The sequence below is a fragment of the Panulirus ornatus genome, chromosome 41 (assembly GCF_036320965.1).
Source record: "Panulirus ornatus isolate Po-2019 chromosome 41, ASM3632096v1, whole genome shotgun sequence".
In the NCBI taxonomy this organism is placed as follows: Eukaryota; Metazoa; Arthropoda; class Malacostraca; order Decapoda; family Palinuridae; genus Panulirus; species Panulirus ornatus.
In genome coordinates, this window is record NC_092264.1 from 3006804 (window position 1) to 3028724 (window position 21921).

The window sequence follows — 21921 nt, forward strand, 5'->3', positions numbered from 1 at the left end:
ATCTGCTCAAAAGGGTGACCAAGGCAAAAGAGTCTCCATAACTGGTGAATTTCAGTGCCACTTCTAAGCCTTTAGTACCTCACTTTTCAGTGGCAACTGTTTCCAGAGGTCCCTACGTAGTGTTCATGCCTAATGTTCCTACCTATTACTTTTACCTAATACTCCCACCTAATGTTTCTACCTAATGCTCCTGTGTAATATTCCAACTGCCTCCTTCCATCTGTTGCTCTTACCGTTGACAGTGACATTCCACTAAAAGTTTTGTCTTGGCTGCTGTGGATTTGAAAAAAGCTGCTGTGGATTTGAAAAAAAAACTGTTTGGTATTTATGATACTTGAGGTATATTATGGAAATCATTTTTACGCTCAGGTACTTATTATGATGAAAAGATTTTGTGTCAATTGAATTTTTTATAGTAAATGACTGTCTATTTTAGAAATGAAACTAAAACTTAACCAAAATTTATCCATAGCCATAATTTGAATATAAAGAAAATAACACAGTTTGTATGTAGTGTTGTCTTCCTCCTTTTTTTTTATATCATTAGGATTGTTTTAATGTGGAAACTGCTGCTTTTGCATTCTTCCATCCCTTTTGTATGGTTGCACCATTTTCAGCATTATAGGAGAGGGTGGGTAAAGCATCTTTCATACCACATGGTCTGTGTCCTAAAATTTTGTATCTTGACTTACTTTGTTGTGTGATCTAATTCTTCAAATCATCTGCATTAATTTTACAGGTGTGATGTCTCTCTTTTATATCAGTCACTGAAAGAATTCTGTACTTGAAAACTCATATTAAAGATGAATATGGAGGAGCTTGTGGTGAAGGGATATTTATGTAGATAAGTGATGAGATTTTAGTTTATATTTCATTTTTTTTTCAGAGGTCATTCATTTGAAGGGGTTCACATATTTTCTTCAAAAGACTTTAGCATCACTGTTTATATGAGTATGTTCTTACTATTCAGAAGTGTATTGAGCAGTGAGTCTTATTCCTTGCATCGCAAACAGTAATGTCACAGTAAATAGTTTCAGAAGATAGGGGATATCTTTCCTTTCCATCACATCAGATAGTTTAATCTCACTGATGGACTTCTATTGGTGTTTCGTGTCAACAGTCAAAGGATTGTTGTGTCTAATTTTCATTGCACAGGTTTGTTTCTGTTTTTTATCTTTTTTTTCATCCCTACTTGCTTGGCTGTAGGAATATACTATATACATTCTGGTTTGGCAAAGTTGTTGAAATAAACATGACTAAATTTGTATCTGCTTATATAAGGTTTGCTTTCAATTTGTGCTTATTCTTTTTGTGGGTTCATTCAAGTTCATGGACACATTTCGGGTTCTTTGATTATTTCATCAGAATTGGTAAGCTTTCTACTTTTCAAACTTGGTCTGTTGAGTCTTATAAATGTTGTTTAATTGTTATGTTATACAGAGGATAAAGAGAATTTATTATGCTTGAAAAGAATTTTACTTTCCTCATGTCAAGAATTTCAGTACAGCATTCATGTTGTGGACATATTGTTAGTGTCATAATAGATCATGGACTTGTAATTTCATTATCTTTAATATGCAGTGACATGCATTTGTTCATAGTGAAATGCTTTTTTGATACTGTCTGTATCAAATATTTAATGTTTTAGTAGCTTTAACATTATAAAGCAATTACATTGAGGTTGGAAGCCACCGACCAGGGAGGTATATTTCCAGTACTACACACCAGGGTATAGGGAGGATTGGTGATGGCTGCTTAGTGAGCCAGCACTATAGTGATTGTCAAGTTGTACTCCTTTGACCAAGGAAACTGTTTCCTTTCTGCCTCACCCACATGTGTACAGAAGGTATCATGTTCACAAGTGTACAATCTCTCCTTTTCACAGATAACACTTGACAACTCTTAGCTCACACACCTCATCCTTCACAACTCTAAATTTTCTTTCAGTGAGTGCATTGCACTAGCCCTGCCTTTTGGCAAAATGGTAGGAACAGTAGATAGAAGTAGTAGTGGGTAGGAATGTTAGACAGGAGCTTAAGGTAGAAACATTAGGTAGAAGTAGTAGGTAGGAGCATTAGCTGGGAGCATTAGGTAGTAGAAGTAGGTTGTAACATTAGGCAGGAATATTAGGTAGACACATTAGGTGGAAGTAGTTGGCAGGAACATAAAGCAGGTGCCTCTGAAAACACCATGCTAGAGTTGCCTGATAGGGGTAAGTCACTAAAGGCTAAGAAGAGGCACTGGAATTCAACAGTAATGGAGACTCTTTTGCCATGGCCACCCCCTTGAGGGAGTTCCTAGAAAGAATGGCCTTCATAGATATAGATAGAAAGATTGTGGTAATTATTAACTTCATAGAGTAGATGTATGTGGTACATGTCATGATACCTGTGATGCTATTTTCTGTCTTGCACTGTTTTAATGCATTTCTACCAAAGTGATTGCTCTATAATGCTGTATACAGTAATTAATGAATTAATGCCAACATCACTGATATAAAGCATTGAAATATATAATAATATATGATATATACAGTTGGACAATATAATACAGACAACTGAGTAACTGTAATGCAGAGAGTGGACTCATACTGGCTGTTCTGAACTACTTTTTTTCCTGTGGTATACATCATTTCAATTGCTTATCCTAAATCCACAGTTAAAATAAATTTTTGGGCCTTCAGAGTTCAGAATAGTGGATGAATTTCTGGCCAGTATGAGCATCTCTACATTATTTCATGATCAGACTATAATCATCACTTTTTCTTGAATATACGTGGTAGGCATTTGCATCATCATCTTTACCCTTGTGATGTCATCAAATATATAGGAGTATCTGGAGGAAACATGCATCAGAGATATAGATAGATCATTCAATCATTCACTGGCGCTGGGACCACTGTACCATCAAACACCCATCTTTACCCTCACAGATGGTGACCTCGCTTTCCATACATTCCTCAATGCATTCAGGACCCCCCCCCCCCTCTCCTACCTTATGCTTTACGTCAGCTCCTATAGTTCCATCTGCTGCTGTATGCACTTCCAGAAGTCTAAAACACCCTACTTCCTCCAGGTTCACTCCCACCCAACTCTGCTACCTTTTTGATGTGTACATTGATAACAGTAAACAATAAAGATGGCTAGGGAGGTGATGAGACACTTGTTTAGTGAAGATGGTAAATTATTTATATTTGGGACTCAAATTACATAAAAGTGACTGGTAGAATTTAGTTGCTTCTGGAGACAGACACATGGGACACATGGAGACATGAGTTCCAATGATGTGTACTGAAGAACTTCATATATCAGCATGTCATAAAACATGTGATATCTGTGGGGAAGACACATCGTCACTGCTCCACAAAACAGCTTGGAAGTAGAATATATCAGATATGAAGAACTTTTAGGAAAAAATGATCATTTAGTAATTAAATATGACCAAGTTGGTGGAGAGGGAAGCAAGTGGGGATCAGGGTAAGTGTGGAACTGAAAGATAAAACAAGGCAACTACACAGAGGTGATCAGGGTTTGGTTATTACACCTAAAGAAGTAATGATGGAGAAGATACAGAGAAGCAACCAATATGATGGAGGAGTTATGAGGGCTAAGCTATAATGAAAGCTTGAACACAATGCAGATGGGCACCCTAAAAGAGAGAGGAATGACTTAATAACAGCCTAAATTAAGTGAATGTTGAGTAAAGAATTCTTCACAAGGTCCAGTACCAGAGTTATGCGAGGCCATGATCAGAAGTTTGCAAAGGGGATGGTTAAAAAGAATGCATAGAAACAATGGTTTTGTGTACAAAAAGTTAATTACAAATACTGGCCCTCTGTGGTGTAGTAGCTTTACTGACTCTGAGTCGGAACAGGATTGCCTAGGTTTGGTCCCGCATTATCTTGAATCCTGGGTGCTGCAATTAGCCAACACCCAACTAAGTTTTCAACCTACCATTGGGCTTTTCAGATTCAGATTACATATGTTTAATTTCAAGAAAAAAAGGACCCCGATCAACATTATGGTGAAGCACTTGCACAATAGTAATACCAGTTACAACTGCAGGTATATGGAGCTTCATGTAAGCTTAGCTGGTTGATAAAGGTGTGTGGGTGCATTTTTACTCATTTAAAGGACTTGATACATATATGCAAGTTTAGAAAGCATACCTCACTACAGCATTATTCAAAATTTGATGAGTTGTAAGATGTATAGAAGGTGTTTGGTCTCCTGTGTTGAAATATAACTAAAATTAGTAAGATCATTATGATGTACATTTTGTTCCAGTTTGAAAACTTAGGTTGCTGGTCCCTGGAATAATTTAAGGAAAGTTTGATTTCATGTTAAGAGCTTCCTGGGATCAGGCCTTGGAATTATTTTTAATGATGTCACCAAACTATCAGGCTTTTGGAGCTCTCTACATCTCCCACTTCTTCACTGAATTCACGCTCAAGAGCCATAAGCATCCAGACTCAGTAGATTAAAAAATAAAAGCAAATGAATTAATTGTGGAACAAGCAAGAATAAAATCCAGCAACTTAGCCCTAGATTAGAGGAAACACACCAGAACTGCAAAATTCTAGGCTACATGCTAATGATTATGTGACAAAGATTGATAGAACATAACTGAAGAAGCACACATGAAAAAGCGTTCCTAGCTAGTCTGTTCCGCTTCTGGTGTTCTGGAGAAGCAAAAATTACACCAGGTAAAGGCCATAATGCTAAGCATCCTGACTTCACAGTAATTTCACAAATCTCCAAATTACTCATCCTGAGGCTTCAAAAGGTAAAGAAAAAAAAAAAAAAAATAGCCGATTCGACATGCACAAATAATAACCTCATATAGGCAGTACTGAACAATCATTGAAAAACAATCAATTGGTACTTGTTTAAGGTAAGCAGTACAAAAAGTGTGGCAGAAACTCTGGTCCATCGCCGGAATTTTGAATGGGAAGGGGAGGATCATTTTCGTTCCCGAGGTGGAGCGTGAATAAACTTTTTTTTTTTTATGCTTGCATAGTAAAGCACTATGTACCGTACTCTAAAAGATTATTCCCCAATTTACTGCTGCTTAAAGCATGTTTTAAAGCGTCTATTAGACTAATGTCTGACATTTGGTGGTATACCCAGGTAATCAGAGATGCCTTTGGGAGAAAAGTGAAGCTTTACAGCATTAGTTTTCAGAGGCAAGTGGGTTGGGGGTCCTATTATCCATCCTTCTCTATCCCTGGAGAGTTGCTTGAACCTAGAAGACAATGGAAAGAATCTGTTTACATGTAAAAAGAAGAACTTGACAGTAGAACGAATACGGAATACATTTGATTTCCGTCCATACATTAGATATACCCATCAAAACCTACACCATATATTTATTGAACATATAATTCTTCCATTCTTCAATGGTAATACTCCCCTCCTAACCGCTTCTTCCCCCACCAAAGTGACACCCAGTAATGTTCGTATGTAATTTTCCCTTATGATGGACACAGTAATTGAATAAGTGCTGATTTTATTTTATGTATTTAGTCCATTTAATTGGATGTGGACTTAAGAAAACAGAGTGAAGGCTCGAATGTGAATTTGGTATCCCGTAACTTTTCTGCTGTGAATGTAAATAAACATTCTCCAAATTGCCGGCGTATCCTGTAGAACAAGGTGCAGACTGGAGGAACACCTTATTTTTAAGTGAAATAATACAACTACAAAGCAGTGAATAGACATAAAAGTTATAGACATAACTGAGTCGTGGCCAAAAGACTAAGTAGAGAAAGAATCGTGAAAATGGCAATGCCCAGTGGTGTGGGATTGGTTATTAATCGATCACTGTCGACTTCGTCTGTCGTGTTCGGCAAAAGGAACTTCAGGAAATTTCTTATGTATGGGAAACGAGGAAGTAGACAGTTCAAAGAAGAAATGCGAAAAAACCCGGACCCAGAGCTACAAAAAGCTTTCGGTAAATTAAGCTAGTTAACATTTGCCCATTTTATATATGAAATTATTTATTTATTTTTCTTTGTCGCTGTCTCCCGCATTTGCGAGGTAGCGCAAGGAAACAGAAGAAAGAAATGGCCCAACCCACCCCATACACATGTATATACACACACGTCCACACACGCAAATATATATGAAATGTATGTATATTTTTGGTAAATAGACGTGAAAATATTTGCTGACACTTTTACTGAGGATGTCACATTTATTGTAAACAGAATTATTATGACGTGTAAATTTGTGTTGATTTTTTCAGTAACTGGGTTGTTTAACCAACATTTTCCCCAAGTATCAATTAGACTCTCCTGATTACGTACCATTCATAGGGAAGGAATATAATGCTTATGAGAGTTTTGCCCACTTTAGATCAGTTATGCAAAGTATAAGGATTCCATTCATGTGTATTTCATATATAGCCATAATTTATTTTGTTTGATGCCCCAAACTGGGATATTTATAGTACTGATTTATATTGAAACTATTTCCTTCTGTAATATTCATATAACTTGAATCTTGTTTCAACCTGTAATAATTTTTCTGTTAGTTTGCATGTACTAAACTTCCTTAATTTCAGAATTTTTAAGTTAACATCAAGATGGATAAAAGTACTGCAGGGCTAGTGAAAGTCTAGTTCAGCTCCACATCAGTATTATCTTTAAGTGTTGAGTGTTTTTTTTTGAGATGCCAATGGTGTTCCACAAATACAGCAACTTTTGTGAAGCATGAATTATATAAGATGATATTAACCCTATCACTGTGGCAATCCTAATATCTATTTCTGCACTTTGTGTGGGATATTATCAAATATTGAAAATATATGTTTATAATCATAATTATGTAAAATATGATTTTTGAAAAATAAATTGTGACATCTCACTTTGGTGAGACATTACCTACGTATGCTATGCAGCCATTGGCTTTTACTGCATACCAGGCATTTGAGTTACTCCAGGAATATTTTTAAATTTATATAGAGATGTATAGAATTCTTGGAAGTATTTTTGTCATTAACAAATATGATTACTAAGGATTTTCGTCAGTATAATTATTATTTTTGACGCATGTCAAAACTTTAAAGATTATCACAAAATGAGTGTGCAGATTTTATGCAGATTTTGTTAACATCTCTTTTTATATTGACTGGTTTATGGAAAAGATTTTGGCTGTAGTGTTTGGAAAGAGCTGCAGTGAGTAGAAGGAAGTCTCTTAGATGTATAATGGCAGCCACAGTGAACAAAAAAGAATTAATGGGGCCTGCACACCTCAGTTACAGGGAAAGGGTGACACAGTGTTACTTCCCTATCAGTCTAGTTTTAATGTTCAATTAATCCAGTTGAAATATACCAGCCACACTTGTTACTGAATATTGCATAAATTGTGCCAGATGTCAACAAACAGATGAAACAGTGAGCAGCCGTGTATATGATGACTTTATTGTCAAAATGTATTTGTGATACAAAATCGAATTCTTTAGGCCTAGAAGCTCAATTCAAGGTTAGAAAGTATAGGAATTATGAAATGAGAGTTATAAAATATCACATAAAAGTACTACATAAAGAGTCATCTATTTCACTAAGAAGCTATATCGCAGAGGAGTTACAGCATCTTTTGATGGTTAAACAGTAGAATGCCTTTTGGTACAAATGATTTCCTGTATTTTGACTATTGTTTTGGTTATTAGGTATGTGTAGGTTCTGTTGATTTTTTTCAAGGTGTATTGATCAGCCCTATATTTTCCCTAATATATACCGTGTCCGGCGATGAAGTTGGCATAAAGGGGATGTGGAACAACCATCAAGGATTAACATTGAATAAGACCATGAAAACTGTGTATTCACTACCCACAACTAATTTATTGGTGTCCCTTTCCTCTTCATACACTCCTTGAAATGACCAGGAACTGATCAGCAAGCTTCTGAAGCCATTTAGGGTATGTCGTTGCCAGTATTTTATGAATGGCTATCTCCAGCATAGGGAGCACTGAAGCATCCCTGTTCCATAATTTCATTTTCATAAGCATCCACAAATTTTCTACACAGTCCAGAAGCCTATCAGTGAAGAGTTTGGAAGTGAGGCGGGAGCCTTGCAGTTTTTGAGTGAATCTAGAAGATAGCCACGCAATAGCTAGAGGTAATTATGGCTTCATTCTATGGCAACACTACAAGGAGACAAGCACCATAATAACTGAAACCAGTCCTATACCATAAGTGAAGCAGGGAATTTACAGTGCTTGCAGTGTACTAGTGGTCACATAAATCAAAGCCTGGCCAATTTTACACCGGCTCGTCATGGCTGCCCGTCACAGAAATGGTGGACCCTTTCACCCAACATGACACTTCTGAACTTAGCCGTGTCCCACACTACTTGTTTCTTGCAAAAGTCGATTAACTTCTTCTGGTCCCTACAAGATATGAGCAGTTTGGGCTGCATCCTGCAGCCCTGGTACTTAAGATCCTCATTTGAGTGGTGCTACATTGTCTGTAATGACACATCATTGAGCTGTCTAGGGTTTTTTCTTTTAATTCTTTTGTTTTCAAGAGTAAATGTACAACCATTTGATGTTTAAGAAGAGGTTTTTCTTGCCATCCCAAGGTATCATATGGGTCGGTGTAGCAGTGCTGCCATGATCGTGAAATTTTTTCACCATTGTTGTACTAATTTTGGGCTCACACAGTAATATTTGAAATTTCCTCATTTTCCCAAAAAGTCCAACAATAGAAGGTATTTTGTCACTTGTTAGGTGAGTATTTCCAACCACAATAGGTGGTGGAGGTATGTATTTATTGATTGATTTATTTATTTTGCTTTGTCGCTGTCTCCCGCGTTAGTGAGGTAGTGCAAGGAAACAGATGAAGGAATGGCCCAACCCACCCATATACACATGTATATACATACACGTCCACACACGCAAGTATACATACCTATACATCTCAATGTATACATATATATATACACACACAGACATATACATATGTGCATAATTCATAGTCTGCCTTTATTCATTCCCATCGCCACCTCGCCACACATGGAAATAACAACCCCCTCCCCCCTCATGTGTGCGAGGTAGCGCTAGGAAAAGACAACAAAGGCCCCATTCGTTCACACTCAGTCTCTAGCTGTCATGTAATAATGCACCGAAACCACAGCTCCCTTTCCACATCCAGGCCCCACAGAACTTTCCATGGTTTACCCCAGATGCTTCACATGCCCTGGTTCAATCCATTGACAGCACGTCGACCCCGGTATACCACATTGTTCCAATTCACTCTATTCCTTGCACGCCTTTCACCCTCCTGCATGTTCAGGCCCCGATCACTCAAAATCTTTTTCACTCCATCTTTTCACCTCCAATTTGGTCTCCCACTTCTCCTCGTTCCCTCCACCTCTGACACATATATCCTCTTGGTCAATCTTTCCTCACTCATTCTCTCCATGTGGTGGAGGCACAAAAAGGAAAAGAAATGAAAGTCCATGTTATGAGTGTGGTGCACAAGGCATTCTCGGCTCTTACAACAACTAAACTGCTGCTGAGGAGGGCTAATGTGGTGTGCCAGCTCGATACATAGTTGCCACTACTTGATAGAGGATGCCAATTTCACCCCCAGACATCAACACTGTTTTAGGAGGGGTTAAAGTGATTTGCGTCAGTATGATTGCTGCGGGCCCGCTCATGCCTAACTCATTGGCAGGTGTTTTATATAACCCTTTCAGCTATTTTCCCGTTTGATAGTATTTATTGAAATATAATACTTGTATTCATGTGCTGCAACTGGTATTGAAGTCTCTAAATGTACACTAATGTAAAAGTGAAATCACTCATTATCCAGAGATGATGATGATGAGGAGCTAACTTGAACTTTTATGTAGGGGCCTTAATGACTGTTTTGATGAAAATTACATAATTTTATTAGTTTCACTTTAAATGAGGTTATTATTTTTGTGTGCAAGTTTTTTCTTTTGAACTAATTTTACAGGAAAATCTTTTAAGGGTTTTTGCTCATTTGTGACATGAGCTTGATTTAAATTTCTACCCTTGGGTATGTCATTGCAATTAGTAATATGTTCCACATTTCTGTAGGCTTTTTGGATTGGGAGGCTGAATACTTCCCACCTATTCCCTGCGTGTCATAGAAGGTGACTAAAAGGGAAGGGAGTTGGGGGGCTAGAAATTCTCCCCTCTCATTTTTAGTTTTCCTAAAGAAGGAACAAAGGAGGGGGCCAAGTGAGGATATTCCCTCAAAGGCTCCATGCTCTGTTCTTAACGCCACCTCGCTAATGTGGAAAATGGCGAATAGTATAAAAAAGAAAAAAGTTCTTGGGATTATCTCAGATATGGTACTTCTTTCAGTTGTTCAACAGAAGTTCACTGAGTTCAGCCACCCTAGATCTTAAGTCAGCAGAAATTATTTTCTTTCAGTTTTTATGAATAACCAAAGTCAGTAGCCTGGACAACTATAAAGATTGGAAAATTTTAGGTTAACATTAAGATAGTGAAAAAGTTTCAGAAATCATAAGATCTTATGAGATCCTCATTCATCTTTGGCAAAGGGCTAACAGTTACAATATGTTGTGAAGATATATTAAGAGTTATTCTCACCTGGTGTGAACCGCCCTATGGTGAAGTACATGCTGGTTTATAAACATGTATTTATCTTTTTCCAGACCGAGGTGTGAGACCAGTTGGTATAACAGATGGAAAAAAGTTTCAGATTATTCCTGAAATGATTCCTGAAATTATCGTTCCAGATCTAGAAGGCTTTCAGGTAAGAAAACAACAATGGGCTTTTAATCCTGTATCGAAAGATTAGAAATTGGTGCTCTTTCAGTAAGGTAGTCATTTTAGGTATGCATAGAAGGCAGAAAGTAAGTTAAGGCTCAACCCATCATGTACTGTAATCATCTGATGATGATGATGATGCATAGTTCACAGGAGGCTTAAACAATCAAGTATTGTAATCATCTGATGACGATGATGCATGGTTCACTGTTATCAGATGAGAATTAATTGGTTCCTGCTCCCATTTGCATTCCCAGCTAATTTTTGGTTCCACAGCTTGTATATGGATGCTGCCAGCATTCTCCTACTACACCAGGAATGAATATAACTTAATTAACCACTTTCTCCCAAGTAACTCATCATATGAAAATTTAGTTTCTGAATAGAGAAATAATTACTTCAAGGTTATAGCATATATATTAGTAGGAAATATTATTGATTGTGAGTATATGCTGTACCATAATTTTTTATTTTTGAAGAATATATAAGTGCCCAAACTATTTTGGGGTAGAATGAAAGTCGATTACGAGAGTTGGATTGATTGTTGTTCATGCGTCGGGTATCAGTAGGAGTAAGGAAGAGAAGTGTTTTTGTTGGACCCAGTTATGTGCATTAACAATGTTAATGTAAGGGACTGAGTATTAGTGATGGGTAATTTGAGTGCAAGAGTAGGTGATGTTGCAGTGTAGGGTATGAATGAGGGTATCACAGTGTACATAGTGTTGTAAATAAAGACGGTGTATGGCTTGTAGAGTTGTGTTTAGAAAAATGTTGATTGTGACTAGAAATACCTATTTTAGAAAGAGGGTCATTCATCAGTTTATGTGTCACTTGTAGAAAGGATTATTACTGAATCCTCTCATATGAAAGTTGACAGCACCATAAACATAATTGAAGGGATGTATAGATTAGGTAATATCTCATTGAAGTTTTATGGGAGAGTGATGATTGACAGGGTGGTGGCATGCACTGAAGACCAGATTGTGGATGAGCAAAGTGGCTTCAAAAGTGGTAAAGAGTGTGTGGATGTGGTGATGACTTTAAAGAATCTGCATGTGCAATACATACAGAAGGAGAATATGTCTGTGACATTTGCAGATCCAGAGAAATCATATGAAACAGTTCATGGAGATGCTTTGTGGAAAGTGATATCTCGGAGAGCAAAAATGGGTATGTTTGAGGGAATAGTGGTTTCAACAATGTTATATGGTTGTGAGGCATGGGCTATAGATAGGGTTGTGTAGAGGAGGGTGGATATGTTGGAAATGAAATGTTTGAGGACAATATATGGTGAGAGCTGGTTTGATTGTGTAAGTAATGAAAGGGTAATAGAGATGTTTGGTAATAAAAAGATTGTGGTTGAAAGAGCAGAAGAGGGTGTGTTGAAATGTTTGGTCACAGAGAGAGAATGAGTGAGGAAAGATTTACAAAGTGGACATATGTGTCAGAGGTAGAGGGAACGAGGAGGAGTGGGAGACCAAATTGAAGGTAGAAGGATGTAGTGAAAAAGATTTTGAGTGATTGGGGCCAGAACATACAGGAGGGTGAAAGCATGCAAGGAATGGAGTGAATTGGAACGATGTGGTATACTGGGGTCGACGTGCTGTCAGTGGATTGAATCAGGCCATGTGAAGCATCTGGGTGAACCATGGAAGGTTTTGTGGGGCCTGGATGTGGAAAGTGAGAGCTGTGGTTTAGGTGCAATACACATGACAGCTAGAGACTGAGTGTGAATGAATGTGGCCTGTTGTTTTCCTTGCACTACCTCGTGCATGTGCATGGGGAGGAGGGTACTGTTTCATGTGTTGTGGGGTGGCAGTGGGAATGGATGGAGGCAGCAAGTATGAATGTGTACATGTGTTTGTCTGTGTATGTATATGTATGTATACGTTGAAATGTATAGGTGTGTATTTGTGTGTGTGTGTGTGGGTGTTTATGTATATACATGTGTATGTGGGTGGGTTGGGCCATTCTTTCGTCTGTTTCCTTGCGCTACCTCGCTAATGCGGGAGACAGCGACTAAGCATAATAAATAACTAAAATTTATATATACATTGTGTTGGATGAAGGCAATTAGAAGTAAAAAGAAAGCACTTCTCTCTCTGGACACAAACAAGGCTTATAGTCCTGATGGCATCCATCCTCATTAGTTAGCCTCAGATATTATGGTTGTTGAAGCGCCATTTTTTATTGGTGTAAAATGATTTTATATATGCTTGCTCAAATGCTCATATGTGTATGCGTAGAATTTTTTTTTTTTTTTTAAATACCTTAATTTTTTTTCAGCTTAAACCATATGTGTCTTATCGAGCACCGGATGTAATACAAGGGGAGTTTGGACCACAAGATTTATTTTATGCAGTATACAGTGAAAAGATAGCTGAAGATTTCAAGAATAATAAGTTGGATGAAGATGGGAATCCAGTTGAACCATCAAAGGAAGAATTACTAACAGCAGATGAGGCAAGGAAGAAAGCTCTCTCCATTGGCTCAGACTTATTTAATTCTGTGTCATAATGAAGTGGAAAAATCAATTTTATTTTATAATGGTAAGTATTAGCTGTTTTACCCTATGTATGAGGGATTAATGCTTCCCCATTATCTGTTGTATGGTATTACAGTGGGCTAAATTGCATAGCAGTTTGTGCATTGATTGGAGAATGTTTGGGTTTTTGCAGTTTAAGTGGAGTTTACGATATATTGATGAAGATTTTTTTATTCAGTGTTGCTCCTTAAAGTTAGATCTCAGGAGTTACCTCTATATTTTGCTGTTTTTGTATACATGTCCTGTCCTTTTTCAACCTAAATTGAGGTTGAGCAGGATTCTTAAAATGCTGTGTGAAATGTACCAGTATGTACAATAATAGAATTATTAATTTTGTTTCTAATATTTTTGTAATAGATTCAGTTCTGTAGCCATGTTACTTTACCTGATAGATAATCTCATAAATTACAGATATGAAATCTTTTTCATACATGTTCACTTTTTCCCTCATGAGCACAGTAGAGCCAATAGCAGATGACCAAGCCTTAGAGGAAATAATTCTTACATGATTCCTTCCTGTTCCTTTTGGAAATTAATACAGGAAGAGAGGATTTCTAGTTCCCTATTTCCACCTCTCTTAGTTGCCTTTTGTGATACATTGGAGATACATAGGTTGTATTCTTTCTCTTTTATGCCCAGGATAGCAAGAATATTGTATCGGATGGGCCTTGTGTCATTATTTTAGTGTTGAATGCTCGTAGATGTTAGGCAGACTGTAATTGTCTAGTATGAAAAAAAGCGCTGTAACAGGAATATACATGGTAAAGCAGTGGTTGGTTGTCTCGTAGTTAAAATGTACATCTTATTCGGTAAATGATTCTATAAGTTGTATTCTTTTTAAGTGAAAATGTGAATGAGAGAAAGTAGGACAGAGAGTTGTTGAATCAAAAGGAGGAAGTGAAAGGAAGATGGAAAGATTATTTTGAAGAACTAATGAATGTGGGAGACAATGAGGAAGCACTTGTTACTTGCATGGGTATGGAGGTTAGAAGGAAAAGGTTACAAGTGCAGGTGCCTAAAGTAAGAAGGGGAAAAAAGAGGGCAATAATGAGGTTGAACGTAGAAAAGGCTCATGGAGTGGATGGGATTATGGCTGGAATGTTGAAGTATGGAGGAGAAAGTGTAACAGAGTGGTTGTATTTGATATGTAATATAGCATGGAAGCAAAAGGTTGTTCCTGAGGATCAGGTGAAAGCTTTTTCTTTTTATTTTCTTATTCAGTCACCGTTTTCTCTATTAGTGAGGTAGCACCAGGAACTCATGACTCATGGATAGAAAAATGGATCCTGTTTACAGTATATTATGCTTGAGGCTAACAATTTTCCTACACTAGATGCCTGTTTCTCAGTGTTTTTCCTGAGAACATAGTCTGCTTAGTGCATTACTGGAATTTACATACTTATTTTCCTAAAGAAGCAGATGCAATTAATCCACTTTAAACAGGGATATACAGACTTTTCTTTCATTAAGCACCATTTCTATCAAATGAAAAAAAACTGAAGGTGGATGTTTGGTCACCTTTTCATGGAAAATACCCTAAAAGGTCAGAAAGACCCATTGTTTGAGTTGAGGAGTTCAGTTATGGATTTAGAGCATGAGAATTGGTCTCAGAATCTCAGCCTGGAAAATGAGGTACACGATCTGAAAATGGAACTGGACTCTAATTCTGAAGACTGCAAAGAGATGAATTTTGGTCCTCCTCAGACCTGGAGTTAGTAACAATCCTTTTCCCTTTGAAAAGAGGTTTCAGGTCCCCAGTACTGAGAAAGCCAGTCTTTGATCCCCTCCTCCTCTGACTGAGGTGGGAAACAAGAAATCCATTGAAATGTATTTCCTTCATTACAATAGGATTTGTCCAGATAAATGGTCTTTAACATGACGTGAAGTTTGGAGCTTGTCTAATGTTGCTATCCAAATTTTGAAGATTTGAACTGAAATAGTCAAATGTACACATGTGCACAGCACTGGGGCTTTTGGTCCCACCTCAGTGATGTAGCTTGCACAGTCAACACTTGTACGGCTGTGGGAAATAATTGCAAAAGATTTAGTTGCAGCATCATCATTGCTAACCAACAAAGCATGGGATGTATAAGGCTAGTTAAGGGAAAATCACTATGGAAACATGGGAAATTCCAGTGGCAGACTAGCAAATGATAGCTCTAACAAGATCCAGTTCTAGGGAAGGAAGTGAATTCCGTAGTTATTCCTGGAAACATGATCAGGAAGGTTCTAGCCCTTAGTTTAAGGAGTAAGCTCCAAGTGACCTTTTATGGGAACATATTTGCTAATACCTCGCAAACGCGGGAGACAGCGACAAAGCAAAATAAATAAATAAATAATTTGCTAATAAATGTTTCTGAAGAAGTATAATGGGTGAGATGTGTTTCAAAAGATATTAAAGTTAAGAGAATGTGAGATTAAAGTGAAAAGAATAAATATGCTGCAAAAAAGGAAAAAAAATCTGAAATCCAGTTTACATGGATCATGAGTATCTCGGGATACGGGAGAAAGAATACTTCACACGTATTCCTTGCGTGTCATAGAAGGCGACTAAAAGGGGAGGGATCGGGGGGCTGGAAATCCTTCCCTCTCGTTTTTTTTTTTTTTCCTCTTCTCCAAATGAAGGAACTGAGAAGGGGGCCGGGTGAGGATATTCCCTCAAAGGCCCAGTCCTATGTTTTTAACGCTACCTTGCTAATGCAGGAAGTGGTGAATAGTATCAAAGAAAAGAAAGATGAGTATCTGTAGTTAACCTGCCCACCACTAAAAGTCACTCGTCACTAAATAACAAGTACTGAGTATAACTTACATAGCAATGATGGTGCTTAACAGCCAAGTGAATAAGTGGTTGAGATAGGTAAATGTATATATGTACACTTGTGATGAAATTCCTGTCCATGTGAACTTCAGGTAGTAGTTGGTAGGCAGCCAATGACCAGGGAAGTATATTACGAGTACTACCCATCTGGGTATCAGGAGGGTTAGTGACATCTGCTTAGTGAGCCAGCTCTCTAGTGGTTGTCAAGTTGCACTTCTCAGACCCAAGTAGCTGTCTTTTCTTTCTGCCTCACTAACATGTGGACTACTGGCATTCAATCCACAAATATACAATCTCTCCTTGTCATTGTAACACTTGACAACACTTAACTCACACAGCTCATTCTTCGTAACTTTAGATTTTCCTGCAGTGAGCACTATATGCTAGCCCTGCCTTTTGGTAAAATGGTAGGAGCTGTAGATAGGAGTAGTAGGTAGGAACATTTATGCAAGAGCATTAGGTAGCAATATTAGGTAGAAGTATTAGGTGGGAGCATTAGATAGAAGTATTCATTAGGAACATTAGGTAGGAGCCACTGCAAACACTGCTAGACTTGCCCTCTGCAAGTAGTCTGTTAAGGGTGAGGCACTAAAGGTTAAGAAGCAGCACTAGAGTTCTTTAGTTATGGAGACTGTTGCCATGGCCTCTCCTTTGAGGAAGTTCCATTTGGAACAGGTGTCAGAAAGATAGATAGAAGTGAACATAAGTGGAAATTTGTGATGTGATAACTAAAGCTTATTTTTATTCTTTTATGCATGTATTGTATACACGTTTTCACTTTTTCTGTATGATTATATACATCTGGCAGGAGAAATTTCTGTATAGTTGAGTGTGATAGGCATATGTAAAGTGATGTTTTGTGTATCTGTCCTTGTTAAAATTCAACAAGCACTTTTTTGAGAAGAATTTCATATATAAGTGGACAGCTCCTGGGAAAAACTCGGAAGTTTAGAAGGAAGAAGAAGAAGAAAGGTATATGAACACTAAAGCAACAGCCATGCTACCGGCTGCCAAAGAACTGTAAAGTACTCTATTATGAAAAAAACTTGTAAAACCTCATAGAGTGAAAGATACAGCTAAGTTATATGCAGATCCAGGGAATGAACATCACAATACAATGGAAAACTACATAAGAAATGTATGCATGATATGCTATTGATGGGGAGAGATGGAGTGAGATTATGTACCCATGTTTTGTTGTGACATAGTAGGAGGAACTGCCTTAGAGAATCCATGGCTTAGTCATATGATATGTGCAGGACAGAAGCCTGTCTTTGGTCTTACACTACAGTATGATCTCTTACATTTTGCAATCACATGGTAGTTCCTTCTAAGGATGAAGAAATAATTTTAAAGGCAATATACTGCACAGGAAAAGCTTTACTTTCTAGCATCTGCCAGACCTAAGTGAAGCTGGATGTAAGAATATGCCAGTTGCAAGAGCATTTTCTTCATACTTTACTAGAAAAATGTTTAACACCATACAAGTTGCTAAGTAACACATATAAATGCTCTAGGGCAATTATATTTCCAACAACCAAAAGGTTTAATCAGTAGTTATCTGCACCATCAGTACAAGTTGGAACATCTAGCATGTGTTTGTCTTGCTTGGATACTGTTGCAGCAGAACTGTGAACCTGCCTGGGTTGAAGAGGGTACATAAGCTACTTCACTGGCATATTGAATTTGTTCAAATGTTGAATCATGTTCATAAGTCAAGGAAGCAAACACATTGCAAAATCTTTCACCTGCCTCAAGATCAAGTAAATTTTGCTCTAGATATATTAGTCCTTCTAATGCAAATGTGAAACTAAAAGACAAGCCAGCTAAAGTAAAAAAAAATGCAAATTTAATCTTTGGGTTCATTTGAATATTAAAATCATTCGTCTTTTCTGTCAGCAGTACATTTAAAATAGTACACTTTCAGATAATTTCAGTTTAAATAATTTGCAAAATATAGTATGGTATCTAGCTGTTATAATGTAGGTTTAGCTGGGATAATCTCTTAGTGACAGCATTTTTCTAACTATTTTTTTTCAAAATTCATGAATAGCAGTTTTTAAGCCTCAATATAACTAATGAATCACTATGGTATCCTCTCATTAGGTCAGCATGCTCTATCAATTTGCTTATTTTTCTATCCTTTGTTAGGATTTTCCTCTGATGTCTTGCTGGAATTAGATGCCATAACTTCAGGATGTTTAGAATATCCAAAGACAAAGTTGGCAAAGGTGATGAGTGTGAATCACTGTAATGGTGTATACATATTGAAGCTTGTTAGGAAAACCTGTAAACAACATTGCTAAGTAGTGGAAGCACAAAATATCATGGTGTTGCAGACTTTCAGAAAATCCTGAGAGCATGCTTGATAAAATAGTATGGATACTGGTTACTACATTACACATTTTTACTGGAAGATAGTGTAAATTCTTGACATGAGGTTGTCACAAGGTTTTCAGTTAGTTAAATGAAAAATGATAAAGCTTTTCCTGCCATTTAGCTATACCATAGGTGGACAAGCTAATTACTATGTGTGTTGTCTTCAACATCTAAGTAACCACTTTATTTCTGAAAAGCAAATTATTTTTTGTTACTTTCTGATCTGTATGTTTCAGTATTTAACCCATTCTGTGTACACTGTTTTCATTTCTTATTTGCAGTGAAGTAGGTCCGTGGTTTAGATCCATCTTAATAAGCACAAAATTGTTTCAAAAAGATACTTTTCTTGTATCTTTAAAGAAGTTTTCTAGTTTAGTGTTTGCCAAATGTTACTTATTACTTTATTCAGAAGACACAATAAAGTCTGATACTTCACTCGTAGATGTTGGAAATTTGATTTGTGTATTAAAGTAATAAATTAAAGCATGACTTTTTTCCACAATAACATATGAAATTTAATAAAGAAAAGCCATGTAAATTCTAGGGTCTGTTGTAAAACCAGACTTCCAGGAGTGCAACAAAATCCTGTCCATCATGATTTATGTTTAAATAACTGCTTTGGCACAGACATGGTAGGATGATTAACTTTCATTTTCACAGCACTTCATAGTCAAAAATAATAATCTGATTCACTTTTTTATGCAGTATTCATAGTTTTCTTGTATTTACTGCGTGAAAGATTATATAGCTATTATGATTTTCAACTTCAGGCAAAATTCACAAAATTATGCCAGAAATGCTGGTGTGCTAGTTGAGCAAAAGTCACTGCAGAAATCGTCCTATTTTGTTTGAAATACTAAATATAAAAACAATAATTGGTAGACTAAGATAAAGGCTTTAAATGTCTCCAATATATGAGTATTTCATTATTTTTAATCTAAAGCATAACATTTTCAATCACTTTTCACGGAGTAGAATAGTTGCTGGGTTCCAATGGTGAGTGACTCTGTTGGAAAAGAAAATACAGGATTAGGTTTCCACTTTTTAAAATTTACTGGTAGATTAAAAGATCAAAAACCAATACGTATATCTATCTATCTAAATCTGAAGTACTAATTAGCATATGTAGCACAAGATGGCCAGGTCAGAACTCTCTCAGAACACAGCATATACTACACTAATATCATTTCATTAACAGCATTACTTTACTTCAATAATGTACTTCCTGAAAGGTATAACTTAAGGGAGGGAGGTGAAGCAGTTACACCATGTGTCTGATGTTTGTTGTTAATCTATTGAATATCCAAATTAAATACATTGATGATAATCAGAAGACACAAAAATAACAGATGACTGTGAATGGAGGTAGATCTCCAGTCCAAGTTCCTTGTGACTGTCTTTTCCTAGCGCTACCTCGCACACATATATGTATTTTTTTTCTATTTTTGCTTTGTCGCTGTCTCCTGCATTTGCGAGGTAGCACAAGGAAACAGAAGAAAGAAATGGCCCAACCCACCCCCATACACATGTATATACACACGTCCACACACGCAAACCTACACACCCATACATCTCAGTGTACACAGACACATACATATATACCCATGCACACAAAATTCACACTGTCTGCCTTTATTCTTTCCCATCGCCACCTCGCCACACATGGAATACCATCCCCCTCCCCCTCATGTGTGCGAGTTAGCGCTAGGAAAAGATAACAAAGGCCCCATTCGTTCACACTCAGTCTCCAGCTGTCATGCAATAATGCCCGAAACTACAGCTTCCTTTCCACATCCAGGCCCCACACAACTTTCCATGGTTTACCCCAGACGCTTCACATGCCCTGATTCAATCCACTGACAGCACGTCAACCCCGGTATACCACATCGATCCAATTCACTCTATTCCTTGCCTGCCTTTCACCCTCCTGTATGTTCAGGCCCCGATCACTCAAAATCTTTTTCACTCCATCTTTCCACCTCCAATTTGGTCTCCCACTTCTCCTTGTTCCCTCCACCTCCGACACATATATCCTCTTGGTCAATCTTTCCTCACTCATTCTCTCCATGTGCCCAAACCATTTCAAAACACCCTCTTCTGCTCTCTCAGCCACGCTCTTTTTATTTCCACACATCTCTCTTACCCTTACATTACTTACTCGATCAAACCACCTCACACCACACATTGTCCTCAAACATCTCATTTCCAGCACATCCACCCTCCTGCGCACAACTCTATCCATAGCCCACGCCTTGCAACCATACAACATTGTTGGAACCATTATTCCTTCAAACATACCCATTTTTGCTTTCCGAGATAATGTTCTCGACTTCCACACATTCTTTGTCGCTGTGTGTGGTATACTAGGATTTGACGTGCTGTCAAAGGAATGAACCAAGGCATGTGAAGTGGCTGGGATAAACCATGGAAAGTTCTGTGGGGCCTGGTTGTGGATATGGAGCTGTGGTTTTAGTGCATTACACATAATAGCTAGAGAATGGATGTGGGTGGACATGGCCTTTCTCCCTTATCCCTGGGTATAAGGGAGAAAGAATTCTGCCCATGTATTCCCTCCATGTAGAAGGTGACTAGAGGGTGGTTAGAAATCCTCCCTATCAGTGAGGATTTTTCCCTTCAAGGCTTAGTCACATGTTCTTGATGCTACTTTGTTCACACATGAAATGGCAAGCATTTATGATCATTGTTTTTGTTTTTTCATACTTGATTGTTGTTTCTCGGGTTACCGAAGTAGCACCAGGAACTGGCAAAAAAAAAAAAAGCCACGTCCATTTTCCAGCTGTCATGTGTAGTGCACCTAAACCACAACTCTCTATCCACAACCTGGCTGCTTGGACCTTTCCATGGTTTCTACCCTAGCCGCTAATTATGCCCAAACTGATTGAACAGTCATCTAAATCCTGAGACTGTTACAGGGTTAGGTAACCCTAGAATTAATTATATTACCCATTATGCCTTTATTGGTCTTTGCAGACTTCTGAAACATGGTCTCATCATGAGAGCTTTTATGAAATGGGATTTATTTATGTCACTACTCACCGAGAGCTCTTCTAATTATCTTTGGCTTATTTTTCCAGTAGACAAAGAGGAAGTATGCTGGGATGCCTGAGGCTGTGATGAGTATACCCATGCCAACTTCAAAAGGTCGAACATAGAGAGGAAGGAAAACCAGGAATCCACAAATCAGCAGAAATATGACGGGGATAATGATGCAAACCTGTAAACAGTATAAACATTTTTTCAGTTTGTCAGTGTTTTATGATGTTTATCTTTTTAAAACTAAAACATAAAAACAAGTTCTTTTTGCCAAACATCTCATGAAGTCCAATACAGTATAAAGTTCAATCACAAAACACCCAGAAATGCTCGAGGATCAATATTGTTGCATAAGTTA

General features: G+C 37.5%; 2 protein-coding genes across 6 annotated transcripts in view; one reads left to right on the forward strand and one right to left on the reverse strand.

The window, feature by feature from the left end:
• The first annotated feature begins 5611 nt into the window (after window positions 1-5611).
• On the forward strand, window positions 5612-21773 carry mRpL41 (mitochondrial ribosomal protein L41). 2 transcript variants are annotated; one of them, XM_071685894.1, is made up of 4 exons: window positions 5612-5952; window positions 10653-10753; window positions 13054-13316; window positions 21608-21773. In XM_071685894.1, exons 1-3 carry the CDS (start codon window positions 5781-5783, stop codon window positions 13282-13284), a joined length of 504 nt encoding a protein of 167 aa, XP_071541995.1. In that variant the 5' UTR covers window positions 5612-5780; the 3' UTR covers window positions 13285-13316; window positions 21608-21773. The 2 variants fall into 2 exon arrangements, with proteins under 2 accessions (XP_071541995.1, XP_071541994.1); XM_071685893.1 differs by having other exon boundaries at window positions 5616-5952; window positions 21605-21773.
• Window positions 17565-21921, reverse strand: part of gb (solute carrier family 7 member genderblind) — a 73184-nt gene continuing 68827 nt past the window's right edge. For all 4 annotated transcript variants that reach the window (XM_071685885.1, XM_071685884.1, XM_071685887.1 and 1 more), the window contains 2 exons: window positions 21567-21744; window positions 17565-19515 (listed from right to left, as the gene is read on the reverse strand). In XM_071685885.1, the coding sequence (XP_071541986.1) occupies window positions 19463-19515; window positions 21567-21744 (231 nt within the window). In that variant the 3' untranslated portion in view covers window positions 17565-19462. The remainder of the gene's footprint in view (window positions 19516-21566; window positions 21745-21921) is intronic.